The sequence below is a fragment of the Pleurodeles waltl genome, chromosome 3_2, assembly GCF_031143425.1.
Source record: "Pleurodeles waltl isolate 20211129_DDA chromosome 3_2, aPleWal1.hap1.20221129, whole genome shotgun sequence".
Taxonomy (NCBI): Eukaryota; Metazoa; Chordata; class Amphibia; order Caudata; family Salamandridae; genus Pleurodeles; species Pleurodeles waltl.
Window position 1 is genome coordinate 50,196,691 of NC_090441.1, and position 20,796 is coordinate 50,217,486.

The 20,796-nt window shown below is 44.6% G+C and overlaps 1 protein-coding gene across 3 annotated transcripts in view; it reads left to right on the top strand.

Moving 5' to 3' along the window:
* Nucleotides 1-823: 823 nt before the first annotated feature.
* The window catches only part of MMP28 (matrix metallopeptidase 28), a 451,256-nt gene continuing 431,283 nt past the window's right edge, over nt 824-20,796 (top strand). For all 3 annotated transcript variants that reach the window (XM_069226736.1, XM_069226737.1, XM_069226738.1), the window contains exon 1: nt 824-1,675. In XM_069226736.1, coding sequence (XP_069082837.1) covers nt 1,529-1,675 — 147 coding nt within the window. In that variant the 5' untranslated portion in view covers nt 824-1,528. The remainder of the gene's footprint in view (nt 1,676-20,796) is intronic.

A 20,796-nucleotide genomic window follows, 5' to 3' on the forward strand; every position in this document is an offset into this window, starting at 1 on the left:
ACTTTCAGGTGACTTGCTTTGTAATCAACATAAGGCAGGGAAGCACGCTTCCAACGGCCAGGCAGACGACCTACCATCCCAACAGGCGAGCAAACTGCCCTTCATTATAAGTTTCCCCATATAAGGACAGAGAGCTGAAATTGTCCTAGGTGTTCACATCGGCGTTGCCTTTCAGCCTAAATCACCAACATTCTGGTCCTTGCAGTGCAAGTAAAATGGAAAAACTAACGATGCACGAAGAAAAAATATAAAGTGATGAGACCTAAAAGCGACAACTTGTCAAGTGGTCGCATCTCAAACTGGGGTTTCGCGGCAGACCTGGCTGGACACGGTTTCTACCAGCTTTCTATGCTTTCATGAAAATGGATAGGTCAAAAGGTGAAGTGAGACTATCGCAACAGCTTGGGCCTCTGAATAGCAAATAGTGCTGGAGTACAATGTCACGAGCGTGACCCTTGACTAGCCCCAGTCCGTCTGACATCTTGAATGCATGCCTCACCCCTAATCGTGTTGGTCAGTCGGAGACCCCGAGTTGTTGGCAATGAAAACTGCTGACCCCCATCTGAGCACGCCAGTATAAAAATACGGAGGCGATTACTGTTGGTGGGAAGCGGCTAAGCAAAAAGAGCATCAGACTTTCGGAATAGGGATCACTGGAGAGCAACAGTAGGTTTGCCGAGAGCAGTAGCTGAACGACACGGTGCGCTGTGCAGTGCACTGCCTCACAGGCAGCAGCTGGATGAGCGATGGATAGGGAGGCGCTGTGTGCAGGAATGGCATGTCTCCCCGGCGGGCTCCCCGCCTCCCACTGGCGTCCAGGGAGGCGGTGCCCGTCTAAGGAAAAGGGCTCGGTCGATGTTACTGGACCGTCACAGAGACTGGCAAACGGTTATATACTAGTAACGCTGCATCCGTTTCCGAGGGGTCTGCAAGGCACTGCACCGGTGAAGGCACTGACTATCCCACAATCCGGAGGACGTCCCTCAAGTACCTGCGCCTCCAGAGGAACAGACGCGCTCAGCAAGCAGAGGACTGTAGAAACATCAGTACTAACCTTGGTACTGAGTGACGGACAAGCTCAGACATATGAAACCGAACTCACCTTTACTACATGCACTGTTGGATAAAACCGGCAACTGCTTGGCGTCGCCTGTCTAGCTGTGGTGGCAGCGCACCCACTGACTCACGGGGCGGCTTAGGACAGGCACACCATCAGGTTCACCACGGCCTCGGTTGAGCAAATCTTTTGCAAGCCGAGCGGGCGAGAAAAGTACGCTGCTCAGAAACTGTTAACTTGCGAGCTAGAGCGGATATAGTGCAGCATACATCGCGCCTGGAAGCGGAGAAAACATGGAAACCTGCAAGAAGCGCGCGGGGGTTCGTGCGATGCAAATTCCTGCAAGGTCCTGAATGATTGACGGCCTCCGAGGAGCGGCCTCGCGCTCCGCTGTCCGCGCCCACGCTCTGATTGGTCAGCTGGGTGCGGAGTCTGGCGCAGGTGAACCTCACGCAGGAGTGAGTGCGGGAGATGGGTTCGCCGACGTCACCTGATGCTCTGCAGAGGATGATGAGGGTCGTGGGTTGGACCTTTTTGCTCCTTCTGTTTCCGAGTTTGGACCGGGCTGAGACAGGATTGAGTCCGGCAAACGAAAACGAAACGTTCCGGATAGCTAAGGTGAGCATGGGTTCGGGGGCAATAATTAACGTTGACAAGATGGACACGTAATTTATTAGAGAGATGGGAGAGCCAACACATTAACAAATCGAGCGAAGCCAGAGCCGATCCAAGGGTGTGGCACCGGTCTTAGAACTCGTACATGAGCCGATCCCTGAAAATATTTGCTATGTAAATCATACAGCAAACGTGACGTTTAATAGGATAAAATCTGTTAAAAATTCAAAAAAGTGTTATTTCTTAAACATGTGGAAGCTTTGATACTAATAGGGCACGGTATAGCACTGCTCTGAAAAGGTCGTATTAAAAGTGCTATTTTTTGTACAACTGGAAGTCCGAACTCACACGTTTGAAATTTCTTTCTTATACGATAAAAATAGTTTTAGTGAAATAAAACATTTGCGTTAGATAACACAAATTAGGCAGGGAAGCTGCTATTTTTTCAAGTTTCACTTTCTACAGGTCAGCCAACAAATGGGTATCTAGTTGTCTTTCCTTATGTTAAGGCTTTGTTCTTACCTCTCAGTGCAGTTGTTAAAATATGGCACAAACTCAACCCGAAGCTTATTGTAGTGCTTTACATGAGCACCAGTTATATTACACAAGGTCACCCACATTGTTTATAGGCATGGGGAGATTAAGTGATTTGTCCTGAATCGCAGGATGTTAAGCTGACACCACGACTCCACGACTCAACTAGGCCTCCTGTCGGTAGCTCTGACCACAACCTTACATCCTGAGTAGAGGGAGGCAGGAAGAAGCCAAATTAAAGCTTATCTCGTTATGGGCTCAACGTCCCAACATTAGTACCTCAAGCTGAGCCGGAGCGAGACTTCAGGCTCAAGCTTGGCTCCAGCTTTCAGTGCCTCACCCACCTCAGTCATATAATCTGGGAACTGTGGGACATGTTTGAACAAAGAGGGCCCTGGACATAGATTTGACCACTCATTTAATGCCTACCTGTTCATCAATAAAGGACTCATTTACCAATAATAGACAAAGCACTATCATGGACACTATAACAGTGCCTGCATAGATAACTTGTCAGCTACTGCATTATAGAGTTTGCCATCAGTGACGTAGTCTTGCAGACTTATTCCAGTAGATCAGTGTGCAGTGACTGCATTGAACATAATACCCAAATAAAAATGCACCAAGTTATGAAGAACCTCTATGCAATGGAACTGTATTACAATTTTAGGTAAGGTGTTTTATTTATAAATAATCCATCTCTCAGTGGCAGTTGTCACTGCCTAGTTATAGTTAGCTCTGCATTTTCATAGGAAAAGCATTTTTTGGGGTTTGCAAATAACTTGTGCACTAATTGATGAATCTTCACAAAACATTCCAAAGAAAACGATCATTCACCCAGACTCCTTTGAAAGATTCAGGTGATCTGTGAAGTGGGGCCAAGATAAAAGAGGGCCCCTAAAACCAGATTTCACCTGCTTTTTCCAAACCTGCTGACCAGAATTACACCAATTTGGCTGGAAGATAGATCCCTTAAGTAAAATAGAAGGTCCCATTTCCTGTGTCAAATGTAAAGCTTGTTTTGGAATGATTGAACTCCCACCCCTAGTCTGCCGGTTGGCCCAGAAGATGTGTGTACTGCAGGGCGTTTTGATTAACACCCTCTCTCTCAGCAAACATGCCCTAGAACTTTACGACCTAATTTCTGAGGTACAATATGATTTTTTGTTTATCAAGGAGTCTTGGTTAAAAGACTGGTGGAACCCGGATATCGCAGCTGCACAACCAACAGGCTACTCAGTCTCCTGGCAGGATATGCCCTTTTGTCAGGGAGTGGGGCTTGCTATTATTTTTAAAACACAATTGAACTGTACACCCTCAATATTAGCCCCTTAGAAGGAGCAGAAAGTCTAGGGTTCTGCTGTAGGGTTAGTCCCACTCAGTCCTTTCCTGGTATCCTGAACTATCAGCCTCCATGTGCAGGCTCCCTGTTTCTGGCTTCACTTTGGGAGACCTCGTTCCCCTGGTTCTCTGATATTCAAATTTTACAATCCTTGGAGATTTTAATCTTCACTCTTATGTACAGAGGATTGAGAGGCAAGTAATTTCTGAGACACCTTGAGCATGCTAGGTCTTCATAACCTGGTTGTGGGTCCCTCCGATGATGGAGGCCATTCGCTCAATGGCATTTGTACTAATAACTCTCTTTTATCTGTAGAAGGTCCTAGTCTGTTGATTTGATCTGACCATCTGTTAATCCCTTTCACACTTGCTTGAGAGCCAGGTAAACGTATCCCTGTAGATGCCCCTCTGTTTCCCCCTACCATCTACAGGTGGGGGAAGTTGCCCACTGATCCTAGATTCTCAGTTTCTTCTTGAATCATCCCCCCTCCTAACAGGTCAAATCATGAATAATGTTGATGCCATGAGAGAGCAACATTTGCTTTGCAAGCAACTTGAGAGGAAGTGGCTGAAGGCATACAATCCGAGGATCTAGCACAATTTAGGGCAGCATTGAAAGTCCACCAAAAACAGATTCAACTATCAAAAAGGATATATTTCTGTTCTCAGATAGTCATCCAAATCTGATCAAAAGCTGTTTTTCAAGATATCAAAATCATTTCTTACGCCAAAGGCACTGGATAGTCAGATCCCACCATCTCAAGCTTTATGTGATCAGATTTCCTCTTACTTTATTGAAGAGTTACAGATGATTTGTAAAGACTTCATCTCACCAGCTCCCTCATCAATTAGTCTAGGGATAGACAATGCATTAGGGAAAGAGACAGGTACTTTGGTGGCATTCCAGACAATTTCATTAGCCCAGTCCCGCCAAGCCATGTAGGCCTGCAAATCAGGTTCGTCTAACGACCCCTGTCCTCCTCTAGTCCTACATAAACTGGTAGACACCGTCAACCCAGTGATTAATGATATTTTGAATAATGCCTTGAGAACAGCAGAGGTCCCAGACGTTTGGAACGTTGCGGGGTTTAAGCCATTGAAGATAAAGCCCCTTGCTAACCCCACAATCTTATCCAATTTGTTCCCAATCTTGTTGCCAGCTTTGAGTAAAATAATTGAAAAAGTGGTAAATACTCAACTAACCACTTTCTTGGACACGGCCAATGTACTCCATCCTCTCCAGTCAGGCTTTCGTCGGAAGTACTCAACCCAGTCAACCCTGATGGAAGTCGCAGATACCTTAAAACTAACTCTAGATGCAGGAAGAATACTGTACTGATTTTATTAGATCTTTCAGCAGCATTCAATACCATCTCCCATGAAATTCTTCTCCAACGTATTAGAGAATGTTGAGTCAGTGGATCTGCATATTCTTGGTTAAAATCATTCCTCCCTCACTAAACGGAACAGATGGTAAAGTTGGGCCCTTATACTTCGAACAAAACTATTGTTACTGCTGGAGTTCCTCAGGGGGCCTCCCTAAGTCCAGCCTTATTCAACATCTATATAGCACCTTTAATTTTATTGATAACTTCCTTTGGAATTGATACCATTTCCCACGCAGATGATACCCAGTTGATCTTATCCCTTGACAAATCATCACTGGGATCAGAAATGAATTTCAAAAACTGTCTAAGTGCCATTATCAAATGGATGCATACTAACAATCTGAAATGTAATACAGACAAGACTGAGATAATGCTAATGGGCAAGTCTAACTACTTTGTCCCCTCCCTTAGAAATCCAGGAATCAAGTTTGACCCTCGGTTGTTGTTCCATCCCCATGCTGTTGCGGTTGCAGGGACCTGCTTTAATTTATTTATTAAAATACTTAAAGACATTTTTTGACCTACTGCCCCTTGCAGTGAGGAAAACAGTAGCTTGTGCATTAATCACCTCCAGGCTAGATTATTGCAATAGTCTGTATACTGGCTCCTCTAAACAAGTCTTAAAGAAACTCAAACTAGTACAGCATGCTGCAAGGGCAGTTCTTAAATTGCAGAGGAGAACCTCTGCCCCGCTAAAGGCATTACACTGGCTGCCGATCCACAAGAGTACTCTATAAAATCCTTTTGTTCAACCTTTAGTGCATACAAAGGGATTGGTCCAAAATTTCTTTGAGGAAGGTTCACACACTACTCCACAAGCAGATCATTGATCTCCTCACACGCCAGTCTACTCAAACCAGTTTATTGCAGACTAAAAACTAGAGGGGGGAAATCATTTACGGCCCTAGGGGGTAAGGCCTGGAACTCTCTTCCCAGCCACTTAAGATTTATCGAGTCTGAACCAGAATTCAGAAAATGCCTTAAGACCTGGGTCTTCGGGATCTCGGATCCTCTCTGCTACTCTTACATCCTGTAAATTGTCCTCTTTCTGTCATAATTGGAAATGATACATCTAATATGCTTCTCATCTCTCACTTGTTCTTCTGGTGTAGCACCAGAATACTCCCATGGGAGTGACAGTGCACTCTATAATTGACAAATTCAATTAAATTCAAGTAGAGCCAGCTGGGACTGTGGCCATGGGGACCCAGGGGCTGACTCCCCCTGTGGGTCTGCGAAAAATTAGAGCTGTTGGTTAGCACCCACTTAAGAACAAAACTCTTGCTCCTGCCAAGAACCCACCATGACTACTGGCTGGGGCTGCGGGGGTCCTGAGGCTTCCCTCTGGCCCCTAATAAAGTTTTATAATGTGGTTGTCCCGGGTAGGCACCAGCAGACCTACAATAATACTGCTTCTTGAAGGAGGTCCTCATAATGTGTAGGGCTGTTTGCATATTTTTAGCTTGGTGATGTCCCTAGACAGGGCAAGGGCACCAGCAAGCATTTTTTTAGTTATGTTGTGGGTGGGGCTGCAGGGAGTGCAGCTGTCCCAAGCAACATAAAAAACAGTGAGGGCCTGATTACGACCTGGTCATTAAATCCATGAAACAAGGAGAACTCATCATATTTTTTCAAATACTCTCTTAGCTGGAGTTTTATGCTCTTGAGTTAAAGTGCAAGGCCCTCTTGTGGTTGCATTGCTCACGATCTCAAGCCATGCGTGATGTGGGGTTGGTGTTAAGTATGGTAATAAAATATTACTTTATCTTAGAAATCTCACTGAAAAAAAACAAAGGTTAAAGTGACGTTCTAGTTGGGAATTGTAATTATATCTTATTTTACACTTAAAAAAAAACTTGTGCCATACAGTAGTATAACTCTCACCTTTGCCCGGCACTGCTAATTACCCTACATATTATCTACGACATCACTGCAACATCTGAAATGACATAATTCATGACAACACTGCATGGTGGGGACACAAATCATAGTTACTTTAGGAATATATATATATATATATATATATATATATATATATATATATATATATATTCATTTAAAAAAACAAAGCTTACAGGGACATTATAGTTAGGCTCACATTTTAAACAAACAAAACCATAGAAATTCACCAGTTACAGAGCTACCTCAAGTAACTATAACTTGTTCCCTAAGGTAACTATAACTCGCCCCCAGTGGACGGCTCGCCCTGAAACTTTCCAGCAAGCAGCTCTCATGACTGGCAGTATTTTTGGAAAGTTTCATGAGGATTTGTCAAGCGGCAATAAAAATATAGGCAAGTAAAAAAATGATTTTTATATAGAAACTAGGTCCTAACTACAACTACGTACTGGTGACCGCCAGTAGGTAATCTATGCAACCACAGTTAAGTGATACTCATGATTCAGTACAAAACATAAAAAACAAACATATTTTGTTTGTCACTTATGGTATGCCAAGCACAACATCACTCAAAGCCTGCAATGTTTTGCTCTTGTTACACAGCCTTTTCTTCGTGTGCTTTCATCAGAGGGTTGTGCTAAGTGTCTGGTGAGCTTGAGTCATGAAATGCATTGGATTCTGTAAGTGGACCTGTATTTCTTCTAGGCTTACCGCAAGTGCTGGAACTGGAACCAAACTCAACAATTTAGCTTTATATTCATATTCACATATTTTTATTTATTGAAAGTTCTATTATTTGTCAACACGTATTTGTTTATTTTTTACTTAAGCACATATTGTCAAAACATTCTATATATTTAACTAATGTAGCAAATCATTACTTCTGCTTTAGTTCTAAGTGTTTATACACCAATTTTCGACTTGTGTGTGTGTGTATGTATGTGTGTGTGTGTATGTGTATATATATATATATATATATATATGTATATGTATATGTATATGTATATGTGTATATACGATAAAAAAGCTAAGGACATAGCAACCTCCCTAAATAAGGCTTGATCAACTCCCATCCATCAATCCACTCATTACCTATCACAACTCATCCTCTCTCATTCTACATTCATACATTTCCTAGTCACAACTCACGTACACCACAGACTGCAATGAGAAAAGATCTTCAGTTTCAACCCTTGTTGTGCACTAGTAATACTCCTAATAGCAGTCGACGCTCGTTTCGGTGGGTATCACAATGCTTCTTCATTGACCTTCTTCAGGACCCACTATTAGTTGAATGTTTTTAGATCGAGTGTAGCAGCGTGCAATCGCTGCTTGTCAGACGTGTTGGTATCTATGTGGGCTATTAACCACACCCATGGCACGCCCATCACTGTCACTTGTTCATGGGCTTGCCTTTCAAAAATCCTTTGTTATCATTGGTAAATACTTTGCGTTTGTCCTTGCTTGGGGCATTTTTGTTACTGCCTTGGACATTACCCCTGTACATGGATAATTGCACGAGTGCCAATATGTTTGACTTCGAGCAAACTTCTTTTTCCTTTTGCATCTCTCCTTCGCGCTCACGACGGCCATGGCGCTCGAGCAAATGTGAGACCCATTGCAATGCAAATGCTTGTTTATTTTGTTCACATGTGGTAGGGCCTTCAACACCAACGGCTTATACATTTAAGGGATGACAGAATATTGTCATCTCTTTTGTAACAATCCAGATAGAGGAAAATGCCAGTAGGTTAAGGTAATCTACTCCTCAGCAGACAAAAATAGTTGCCAATTTTTCTCCCGCCCTCTCAAAATATTAGTCACTGTCTCTATGCTTTTTGCACTTTTTCATTAGGGTGAAATCAAATGTAGAAATTCTTAGATTTTTCTACATTTCATCAAGCCACGGCTTGGTCTGCAGCGCTTCGTCTAGGTTGCACAGGGTCTAGGACCCATTCCGCGATGTGCACAGCATTTGACTGGGTGCAGTGGGGGTTGACTGCAGCCATGTATCCTACAGGTGTTTGCACCATAGCCTAGATTGCGTTATCATCTTATTTAAAATAAAATTAGCGAATTTCATGAAACTCTCAAATTCTGAAAGTTGTGAATTCTCTAAAACCCACAATGGCAAGAAAATGGTGCTTTTATCTGAATACAAAATGGCAGGTGTGTGTTTGCAAAGTTATCATAAGCTAAGTGCACTCTAGCTTTCGTCATACAATTTTTCATGTTTCTTTGATCATATCTACTTCTCTCTATTCTTAGCCAACGTTTGGTCAGGCTTTATTTTTCGGAGTATCTCTGTCTCATTATATATAATGACACCACATTGAGGTTTCTCCATTCTTAGCACCAGTTGTCATGCCTCCTTCTCTCAGTGATTTTGTTGTTTTCCACACATTTTGAACATTTGGCGTGGTTGCAAAATTCATGACAGCTGTTTTTTTTAAGCTATTCAGGCACATTCTTGAAAATGTAAAATGTGATTGACAGAATTGCTGCTAGCTAGTTTTAATGGTTATTTCTATATTCAAACTCTAATATCAAAACTATTAACTTTCTGAATGAAGTTCTATTTTTTGGCAGGTTTGGTGTAAATCCATTCAGCGTTTTATTTTTTATTTTTTTATTTGGTGTTGTAGAGAGCTAAGTTTCCTATTGGAGCTAGATGGGGAAATACATCTTATTTGTCACCCCCATGCAATTTTTTCCCCACACATGAATCAATAAGAAACTCACCATACTGAATGCTAGGACTGTGCAATATTTCAAAACAATTCGCCAATGGAGCCAAAGTTAGTAGCAATCCAAAAAAATAAAGTACTTCTAAACCATATCTATCACTATTGCAACACTATTTTAGAAATAATAAGAATTAAGTTCGGTGTTAAGTCTTACTGGGTAGCTGTAATGGTACTAGTTTTTTTTCTGTCCACCAGTGTTTCTGCAGGCTCTTTTTTTTTCATTTTTGTACGCAGTGGATCGATCATCTTAATATAAGATCCCTATTTGACCACCCATTAACTTTACCCATATGGTCATTTCCACTCTAAAGTAGTCGGCATAGGAAAAGACGAAACTGATTTGGCAGTACTACAAACAAAAACATACTGTACAGCTAATAATTTAATTATAACAGTGGTTAATGAAACCTAGTTTATTAGGATTTACGGAAATGCTCTATTTTGACTAAAGAATACTTTAGAATTATACTAATTTACAGTTGGTGTGCAATGTTGCAATGCTGTATAGCTATTGAGTCACATTACATTGTGCACTATTGTACATCCTTTTAGAAAGACCTATATACATTGTTTTTGTATCGTATTCTGAAGAACAGTGATGTTAAGAGCTTTTTATATAATTGTAAATTGTAGTGAGTAATAATATATAACGTGATATTTTATAATGCTAAGTAACCTATTGAGCAGCAAATGATTGTTTTAACTCCACACATGATTCATATGGACTTTAGATAATTAATTAATTAAACAAAGTTCTAGGGCAGGTGCTTGGCCATGTAAACATTGATTGTAATACAGATCAGCAGAACGTTTATCTGATTTACAGTCAAATGTAAGGTTTACAAAATGCACTGTTTTCATTTATGATGATTGCTCAATCCTGTATTACATAGGACAAAAAAACGATAAAACCTCTAAGAGTAGAGAAATGGAAGCACACTTTGAAAAATTTTTTGAAGTCTTTTATGCAATTGCAAAACAAAGCACTTAAAATTATGAGAATGAAATACGTTTATGATGAACACAATGAACTGGTCGAGAGTATTATAAAATTATCTGGTCATGTTGGTATCATTATGAATCAGAAAATGATTACAGGACTAACTAGTGCTGTGATAAATTTCGCTGTGAGACTGTTAATGAACATTTGTGTTAATATAATTCATTTGATTTGTTTATAATCTGTGGATACCATCCACATTAATGTGACTACCCATTATACTAATAATAATAAAATATTGTTAACCCAAAGGTACAACAGGAGTCCTCATGGCAAAGTTGCTAACTTGGGGACCAGGAGATCTGGAATCTTCTTTTTTCTTCCTAAGCTGACCTAAAATTTGTGTTTCTGGCTAAATCGTCCCTTCTTTCTTTGCTTTCGTATACCATTTCTGTCTAATTTAGCAGTGCTAACAAATAGTTGCACTCTAGTACTAAGCATGAAATAAATACTGAGACATTCAACTCGCACTTGGCTTCATCACAGTCATTCTCTGGGGCAGCAGTCTCTTTATGGAAGTCTGTTCGCGAGGACATCGGACACCAAGAAGGTATCCGACAATTCAACAGAAACAATTCATCTATTCAGTCCTTCACTGGTTTTCCCTCTTCTCCAATTGCATCCTCACTTAATCCTCAGTCAACTCCCTCCAACACTGTCCTTTCTTGATGGACTGTATCTAAGCTTAAAATGTTTAGGTTAACTTTGATGTGGTGTATCCTGCACAACCGCATCCCTCCTTCTCATTTATTGGTTAGCCTTGATAAGGGTATATGTTATGGGATGGAATGGTATGTTATATTGATTTACATAGCACACTAATCACCCGAGAGGGTATCCAGGCGCTCAAGCAGGTGTATAGATTTGTGGTCCCCAAGGTGCTTATACGAAGATCCAAGTCTTCAGCTTCTTATGGAACTCAAGAAGTGATGAGGAGCCTCTGATGTGTAGTAGGAGCCATTCCATGTCTTGAGTGTGATGTAGGAGAATGAGTGACCTCTTGCTTTTGCAAATGCAGGGAACTTGTGCAAGTGAGAGTGAGGCAGAGCGTAGGTGTCTAATGGGTTGGTGAAAGTATATACGGTGCTTCAGGTATTCTGGTCCCCTGTTATGTAGAGCTTTGTATGTGTGCGTGAGAAGTTTGAATTGCCTGTGCTTGTGAATAGGGAGTCAGTGAAGCTTCCTGAGGTGTGGTGTGATGTGGGTGCAGCCCGGGAGGTCGAGCATGAGTCTTGCAGCAGTGCTCTGGATGGTCTGCAGTCTTTGTAGGAGATGTTTGAATATTCCATCGTAGAGAGTGTTGTCATAGTGTAACTTGCTGGTGATGAGTGAGTGCATGATGATCTGTCTGATGTGCCCACACAATCATTAGAAAATAATTTGCAGCATGCGTAGGATATTGAAGCAGTAGGCGCACACTGCGTTTACTTGAGCCGTCATGTTGAGCTTGTCATCTAGGATGATCCCTACATTTCTTGTGTGGTCTGTGAGTGTTGGTCCTAGTTCCGACGGCCAGCAGGTGGAGTCCAATGGGAGGTCTTGTTGCAGACGACCAGTACCTCCATCTGGTAGGAGTTGAGATTCAAGCAATAGGGTCCCCATCTGGTCTTCTACCATGGTCATGCATTGGTGACATTGGTTCTGGCAGTGGTTGTTTTGTCCATCAATGAGAGGATGAGTTGGGTGTCATCAGCATTGGAGGTGACAGTGACGTCTTGTGACCGGATGGTATTGTTGAGTGGTGTCATGTATATGTTACAAAGAGTGAGGTAATCACTGTGGAACTCAGCACATAATTTTCTTGGTCTCTGATGTGGAGGGGGGCAGCCTGACCCTTTGGGTTCTTCCCCTTAAGGAAGGAACAGATGCAGTTGAGAGCAGACCCTTGTATACCTGTTTCATATAGTCTTCTGATGTGGGTGTTATGGGAGACAGTGTCAACCCTGCAGAGAGATTGAGCAGGATGAAGGCTGCTGTTTCTCCTCAGTCCAGGATGATCCGAATGTCATCGGTGGCCACTGACATGATGATGTTAAAGTTCTTTAGCAAGTCTTTTGTAGGAGAACAAGCGCACAATGATTGTTATATTGTAAAAGAGCTATATAAAAGTGCAAAGTAAGTAATCCTGGACGCGTTTTGGGTTTACTTGTTGTTGTATACAAGCCTCCTGGCTCATATTCCTACAGGCTTATAGTTAAAGACGGCTCCTTTTCCTATTCAGAATAGGGCAATCTTCTCCAAATTCATTCATGGTAGAAGACCGATTCTCCACTGGAAAAGTGTGATGTGTGAAGAACTTAATATGGTTAAAGAGTAGTGCCCTTTTATTCAGCACTGTGCTGATCTCTCAACAGCCTGTAAAAGATGGAAGGTGGTAAACTGCCTGTGATAGTTCAGATGAGGCAGACATCAATGTATTAGTTTACATCTATTTTGTAACAATTGGGTGTTGATCAAACATTGTTATTAAATATAATTATTTCTTTCTCATCAAATCTTTTGGACTGGGTGAATGCTATTAAAATTGACTAAAGGAGGAAGGAATCCAAACAAACATGGAAAACTTAAGTGCTTGGACTAGTAAACCAGAGCAATCCTTGGAATCTGTGACAAGTAAAAACAATGGATGGATATATGGTTGAGCCAAGACTTCCAAATAGCTAGGACTTCCTGGGTACCATTTAATTGTTTTTCCCTATCCTGTACCATTAAGAAAGATTCCCATCACATACTAATTGCTCATGACACCCTTCTGAAAGAGTATCTCTACCCATTGGAGATTGTGCCACGAGCCCTAGGTCAGAAAATGTTTGGTCTGTTTTACACCTGATTCCAGCTCTTACTACCTTAAAATGGACAATCAAAGTACTGAATTTCCAAGCTTCCAATGCGCAGCTTTGCAAATTGAGAAATCCAGAGGGAGAACTGTGTTGTGCATAATGCTGCAAGAAACTGACCAAGTTGACTATACTGAAATAGGACTCTAATTTATTGTTTTTAATCTACATTGTGCTTGTGATTTTCATTTGACTTACCTTATTGATCAGTTCACAGTGTGTCTGCTGTGGTTTTTGTTGCAGGTCCCAAAAGATCTGATTGCTCAGTCTCTGCGCACTAGTATAGGCAGACTCGGAGTCTTAGATGTAGGTTAATGATATCCATGATTGTTGCAGAGCAAGACCGGTGCCATACCTTAGCCAGTAATACTGTGGTCAGCCAGGGTCTACGCTATGATCTAGACTCTCACTCAGCTGTGCAGTTTCAGAGACGATTTTAAATTAGGATTTTAAAAGAGATTTGATATATATTACAGGTATAAGGTATAAAGGTTTAATGGATGAGGTCACACAGAATATGGATGGGTTGGACCAGCCTGCGTTTTCTCTCTGTTAAGATGGCAAAGAGGCAAGACAAAAAATTTCTAAGACTGAATGACCGTTAGCCCTGCTTAATGGCCACGGACTGGAAGGGCATCCCATATTGATATCAACTGGACAGCTTTTTGGATGCTGATTTTAGAACCTGTTTTTAAGATTTTGCAATAACTTTCTGGAGTTTAATTATTTATACATTTACAATACTTGTAAGTAATCGTACAGTACATCTATCCATTCATTTGTTATTTGAAACTACTCTATACAGAAATATTTAAGATGTTTTGTATAGCACTGACACTTACCATTGCTGTCTCTTCGGGGTGCTTAACACAGCAAAGATAAAGAATGAATAAATATAGTGATGGCATTGGAAAATATTCCCATTAGACCCAGATTTCACTTTTTTACTGTTCTAGTAAGGGAACAAATATCAATGGGATCAGGTATGCCCTGCTGTACATTATAAGGATATTACAAGTCACTGAGGAGTTCAGTAACTGCATAGAGGGCCAACTGTACCAAAGAGCAAGATTGTGAATTGGTGACATGAGCAGAAGTAATGCACCATTTAATTTAATTAATTAACTGTTTTTTAAAAGCAGGGATATTGCCTACTGCTGATTAGACCCCATGAAGGAGGAAGTAAGTGGAAGAGAAATTAAGGCTGTCACCATGAGCCAAATTTATGCAAACTGTGAAAGGCCCAGCTTTCACCTATTTGTGCTAGGCGGACTTTGTGCAGGGATTCTTGCCCAAAACCTCTCATTAGCTCTTGAAGGCTGCACCAGTCAAGTGAGCCTAATCAGGTTGTGGTTCAGACTGCAGTCAGACTGGCACTTTGCACATGTGAGGATAAGACGAGGTATTTGGTAGGTTGGTGCATTGAAAGCACAGAAGCGAATTGGCTACATCGTGTTATCGTATGTGTCCGCACATCTCCATGCAAGCCTATTACTTTTCGTGGATCCCCGAGACCCTTGTTATTTCTAGGTTGCATACGATGGCATTCTCCTGACCTAGAATCACCTTTCAGAACAGCTTTCACTTTCATTATTAGGAATGAATGACATTTAAGGGTAAACAGAGACTGTTGGACCTGGCTTTTTGACAGGGTCATCCCCAAACTTTTTGCCTCCTTCCTCCTATTTTTTCTGACCTGTTGTTGTTGTTGTTGGCTTTTGACCTCTGGGCACTTTACCACTGCTAACCAGTGCTAAAGTGCATATGCTCTCTGTGTAAATGGTACTATTGATTGGTTTATCCATGATTGGCTATTTAATTTACTTATAAGTCCCTAGTAGAGTGCACTATATGTGCCTAGGGCCTGTAGATTAAATGCTGCTAGTGCGCCTGCAGCACTGGTTGTGCCACCCACTTCAGTAGCCCCTTTAACCCTGTCTCAGGCCTGCCATTGCAAGGCCTGTGTGTGCAGTTTCACTGCCACTTCGACTTGGCATTTAAAAGTACTTGCCAAGCCTAGAACTCCCCTTTTTCTACATATAATTCATCCCTAATGTGTGCCCTAGGTAACCCCTAGAGCAGGGTGCTTTGTAGGTAAAAGGCAGGACATGTACCTGTGTAGTTATATGTCCTGGTAGTGTAAAACTCCTAAATTTAATATTACTATTCTAGAAATGCCACTTTTAGAAAGTGAGCATTTCTTTGCACTAAAATCTTGTTGTGCCCTTCAATCCACGTCTGGCTAGGTTTAGTTGACAGCTCCTTGTGTATTCACTCAGACACACCCCAAACACCGGGTACTCAGCCTAACTTGCATACATCTGCATTTTGAATGGGTCTTCCTGGGCTGGGAGGGTGGAGGGCCTGCCCTCACACAAAGGACTGCCACACCCCCTACTGGGACTCTGGCAGACAGGATTGAACTGAAAGGGGGATTGGTGCATTTCTTAGACACTCTTTGAAGTCACCCCCACTTCAAAGGCACAACTTAGTATAAAACAGGGCCTCTGCCCTACCTCATCAGACACTTGCTGGAGAAGAAACCTGAACCAGAAACTACATCCTACCAAGAAGAACTGCCTGGCTGCTCAAAGGACTCACCTGTCTGCTTTTCTACAAAGGACTGCTGCCTTGCTGTTGGCCTGCTGCCTTGCTGAACTCTTGTCTGGCTGTAAAAGTGCTCTCCAAGGGCTTGGATAGAGCTTGCCTCCTGTTCCCTGAAGTCTCGGGACCAAAAAGACTTCCCTTTTTCACTTGGACGCTCCGTGCGCCGAAATTTTCGCCGCACAGCTTGTTCCGCGGCAAGAAAAACGCCGCACACCTACGCTGATCAACGCGACGCCTTTGGGACGATCAAAACTTTGACGCACGGCCTCGCAAGGACAACGGCGCTCGACCTCTAGAGAAGAAATCGACGCGACGCCTGCCGTGAGATCGTAATTTCGACGCGCAGCCCCGCAGAACGACGTGCAGCCGGAAAACAAGCAGGAAAATCCACGCACAGACCCGGGACATCTGCTAATCCCCGCGACCCACAGAAAGAGACTGTCCGCGCGCCGGAAAACGACGCACGACTTCCCCGCGTGGAAAATAACGACGCAAGTCCGTGTGTGCTGGGGAGAAATCGACGCACACACCCTTTTTCCACGCACCTCTTCCTTTGTGGCCCTCTGCGGAGATTTTTCCACTCCAAACCAGGTACTTGTGCTTGAAAGAGACTTTGTTTATATTCTAAAGTCTTAAGACACTTTATACCACTTTTCAGTGATATCTTTACAAATTCATATTGCAACTTTGATCGTTTTGACCTGCAAATACCCAGATAAATATTATATATTTTTCTAAACACTGTGTGGTGTGTTTTTGTGGTGTTATATTATGGTATTGTATGATTCATTGCACAAATGCTTTACACATTGCCTTCTAAGTTAAGCCTGACTGCTCGTGCCAAGCTACCGGAGGGTGAGCACAGGCTGATTTTGGATTGTGTGTGACTTACCCTGACTAGAGTGAGGGTTCTTGCTTGGACAGAGGGCAACCTGACTGCCAACCAAAAACCCCATTTCTAACATTGGTGATCAGCGGTGAGGATAGGACTTGTGTTTGTGCAGTGACATACAGTAGCTAAGTATTTCACTACCTACCCACAGTTGAAGATCAACTTGATTTTTCATCTTTTTTGGCTTTTGATTCTCTGATGTCCTCCTGGATATACTATTGATATTTTGGACTTTGGATTTTGTTTTTTGCTGGTAAGATCTTATCAAAATGGGATTGCTTACCTACTCATTCTTTGTTCGTACTGACCACCTCACTAAGGCTGACCTAAGGAAGCTTTGCAGAAAATGGGGCCTTCCTGTAGCAAGGAGATCTACTAAAGCGGAGATGCTACATAACTACATAGTCTGGGGGGAGGAAAGATGGGCAGAGAGAGAGGCAGCAAGAAACCAAATGACTAAGTACCCCTCAGATGAGGAGGAGGACTACGCACATGAGGAGGAAGACTGCTCACATGAGGAGGAAGACTACTCAGATGAGGAAAGAGACCCAGAGATAGATGAATGGCTCCGAGGTCAAAGGCGACAGGAGCAACAATTAGAGGAGTATCTTGCAAGGGTTGAGGCAAAAAGACTCTTAGCCCTGGAAGAAGAAAAGATTGCAGCTCAAGAACTGAGCTGTAAAGAGCTGAAACTGGAGGCCGGAAGGGCTGAGTCCAGTTCAGATGGTGGCAGCAAAAATCTTGCATCTAGTACTGCTGAAGAAGGGCACAAGCCCAAAGATGTGGTGCCCAACTTGAAGAAGGGAGTTGACACACCCCAGGCGGTTCAAGGGTATGAGGTAGTTCCCGTTATGCACAGGGTCACTGAGAAGGATTGGGGAACTGGCACAGGGAGTCATATTCCTACTGGGGGGAGGGACACTTTACTGACTCTAGCAGAGAGTGACAGAGAAAAGGGTTCCCCCCTGGTGGACGTCCTGGATATAGAGTGTAGAGACATCCCAGAAGAGTATGGGTTGAGTGTCAGGGACAGACAGATACTGTCTCACCAGTCTCAGGAGGGTGAGGTAGAGTGCTTTTCCAAGGTTGAGTTACTGGGTGGTTGGGTGAAGGGTACTGTGGTTAATACATGTGAAGGGCAGAGTGATGTAATTGCTGGAGAGCATATGTCTGGTCCTTATTTTCCAGAGCTACGCCGACACCAGGTGGAGTGTGAGTTCTCTGACCCCAGGGAACTTACAATGGAGGCAGACTTCTGGGTGAGTACCAGAGAGTCTGAAGAGGCATTTGGGGGTGCTCCTGAAGGGAGTGGTCTAGGTGGTTCCCAACCGAGTGAGGTGGGAAAGGATTGTAGTGTCCCAGGTAGGTCCCAGGTCCTAGAGGGTTCCATGAGGGAACACCAGGAGGGAAGCCTAGCCTGTACCGTAGGGCCACCTTTTGAGGGAAGCCCCGCAGTGTCAGAAGGACTTGGGGGGGTGACTGTAGCCAGCATCCCAACAGTTCTGGTGTCTGGCAGTACCCCTCCTAGTGAGGGGGTGCAGAAGTCCAGACATAGGGTTGAGAGGGGGTTGCAGACCCCAGTGGAGGACCTTGAGAGTCAGGTGTCAGCTCTGAGAGCAGAGCCCCCCAGGAATGACCCAGGTGAAACCGTTTCTGGTTTGGGGGAAACCCAGACTCTGCCGGATGGGCAGAGGTCGGGAGACCTGCGCCAACCAGACTCTTGTGTGGCCCTTGGGGACGGTGTGTCCCTTGTGGGGGGTGAGAGTGCCCCCCAGGAAGTCCTGGCATGCCAGGCAAAGATTCAACCTCAGGGTGGTGACTCTGGGTTGGATACCCAGGTTCAGAGGTTAAACTTTAACCTGGTGGGAGGTAGGTGTGCCTCCCAAGAAGTCCTGCTGTGCCAGGCAATTGTCCAACCTCAGGGTGTTGACTCTGAGTTGGATGACCAGGTTCAGAGGTTAAACTCTGACCTGGTGGGGGGTAGGTGTGCCCCCCAGAAAGTCCTGGCGTGCCAGGCAATTGCCCAACCTCAGGGTGGTGACCCTGGGTTGGGGAACCAGGCTCAGAGGTTAAACTCTGACCTGGTGGGAGGTAGGTGTGCCTAACTGGAAGTCCTGGCCTGCCAGGCAATGGTTCAACCTCAGGGTGGTGACTCTGGGTTGGCTAACCAGGGTCAGAGGATAAACTCTGACCTGTTGGGGAGTAGGTGTGCCCCCCAGAAAGTCCTGGTATGCCAGGCAATGGTTCAACCTCAGGGTGGTGACTCTGGGTTGGATACCCAGGTTCAGAGGTTAACCTCTGACCTGGTGGGAGGTAGGTGTGCCTCCCAGGAAGTCCTGCTATGCCAGGCTGTTGTCCAACCTCAGGGTGTTGACTCTGGGTTGGATAACCGGGTTCAGAGGTTAAACTCTGACCTGGTGGGGGGTAGGTGTGCCCCCCAGAAAGTCCTGGCGTGCCAGGCAATTGTTCAACCTCAGGGTGGTGACCCTGGGTTGGAGAACCAGGTTCAGAGGTTAACCACTGACCTGGTGGGAGGTAGGTGTGCCTCCCAGAAAGTCCTGGTGTGCCAGGCAGTTGCCCAACCTCAAGGTGGTGACCCTAGGTTGGAGAACCAGGTTCAGAGGTTAAACTTTGACCTGGTGGAGGGTCAGTGTGCCCTCCAGGAAGTCCTGGCGTGCCAGGCAATTGTTCAACTTCAGGGTGGTGACTCTGAGTTGGATGACCGGGTTCAGAGGTTAAACTCTGACCTGGTGGGGGGTAGGTGTGCCCCCCAGAAAGTCCTGGCATGCCAGGCAATTGTTCAACCTCAGGGTGGTGACCCTGGGTTGGAGAACCAGGTTCAGAGGTTAACCACTGACCTGGTGGGAGGTAGGTGTGCCTCCCAGAAAGTCCTGGAGTGCCAGGCAGTGGCCCAACCTCAGGGTGGTGACCCTAGGTTGGAGAACCAGGTTCAGAGGTTAAACTCTGACCTGGTGGAGGGTCAGTGTGCCCTCCAGGAAGTCCTGGCGTGCCAGGCAATTGTTCAACTTCAGGGTTGTGACTCTGAGTTGGATGGCCAAGTTCAGAGGCTAAACTCTGACCTGGTGGAGGGTCAGTGTGCCCTCCAGGAAGTCCTGGCGTGCCAGGCAATTGTTCAACTTCAGGGTGGTGACTCTGAGTTGAATGGTCAGGTGCAGAGGTTAAACTCTGACCTGGTGGGGGGTAGGTGTGCCTCCCAGGAAGTCCTGGTTTGCCAGGCAGTGATCCAGTCTGAGGGTACAGACCCTGGGCTGGAAGACCAGGTTCAGGGTGTCCCCCCGGACCTGGAGGGAGGGGCTACTGATAACAGTGCCCCTACCATGTTGTCTTCTGAGGAGGCCACTCCTAGTTGGAGGGTGCTGGACCCCAGAAGGGAGGGCAGGGGGAGGGAAGCCTCACCCCGGGCCCTAGTCCAACCTGAAGGTACAGACCCCAGGTTGGAGGGCCAGTTGCAGGTTAACAGCCCTGCACTGGTGGAGGAATGGTACAGGGCGACTTCTATAAGCACCCTGACCATGTTGGACTCTGGGGGTACCGCTCCAGGAGGGAGGGTACAGAGCCCCAGAGGGGAGGACCAGGTTCAGGCTGTCATCCCTGACCTGGTGGAAGGGAGAGTGGTTAAAGGGTGCCCAGCACCTGGGGCTACCGCCCCCCACTCTCCACAACCACAGTGGTGGGAGAGCTTTGAGAGGCCTGGGGCCTGGCTCTCATCCCTGGCAGCTGTCCGTAACCACTGTGGCTTGCTGTCTGGGTGGACAGAGTTATCCCTGGGGAGGGGACAAGTGTCACACCCCGGGGGTAGAGTGGGCAACACCACTGTGTTGGTCATGGTGGTACTATCCTGCTCCTGGGATACATCTG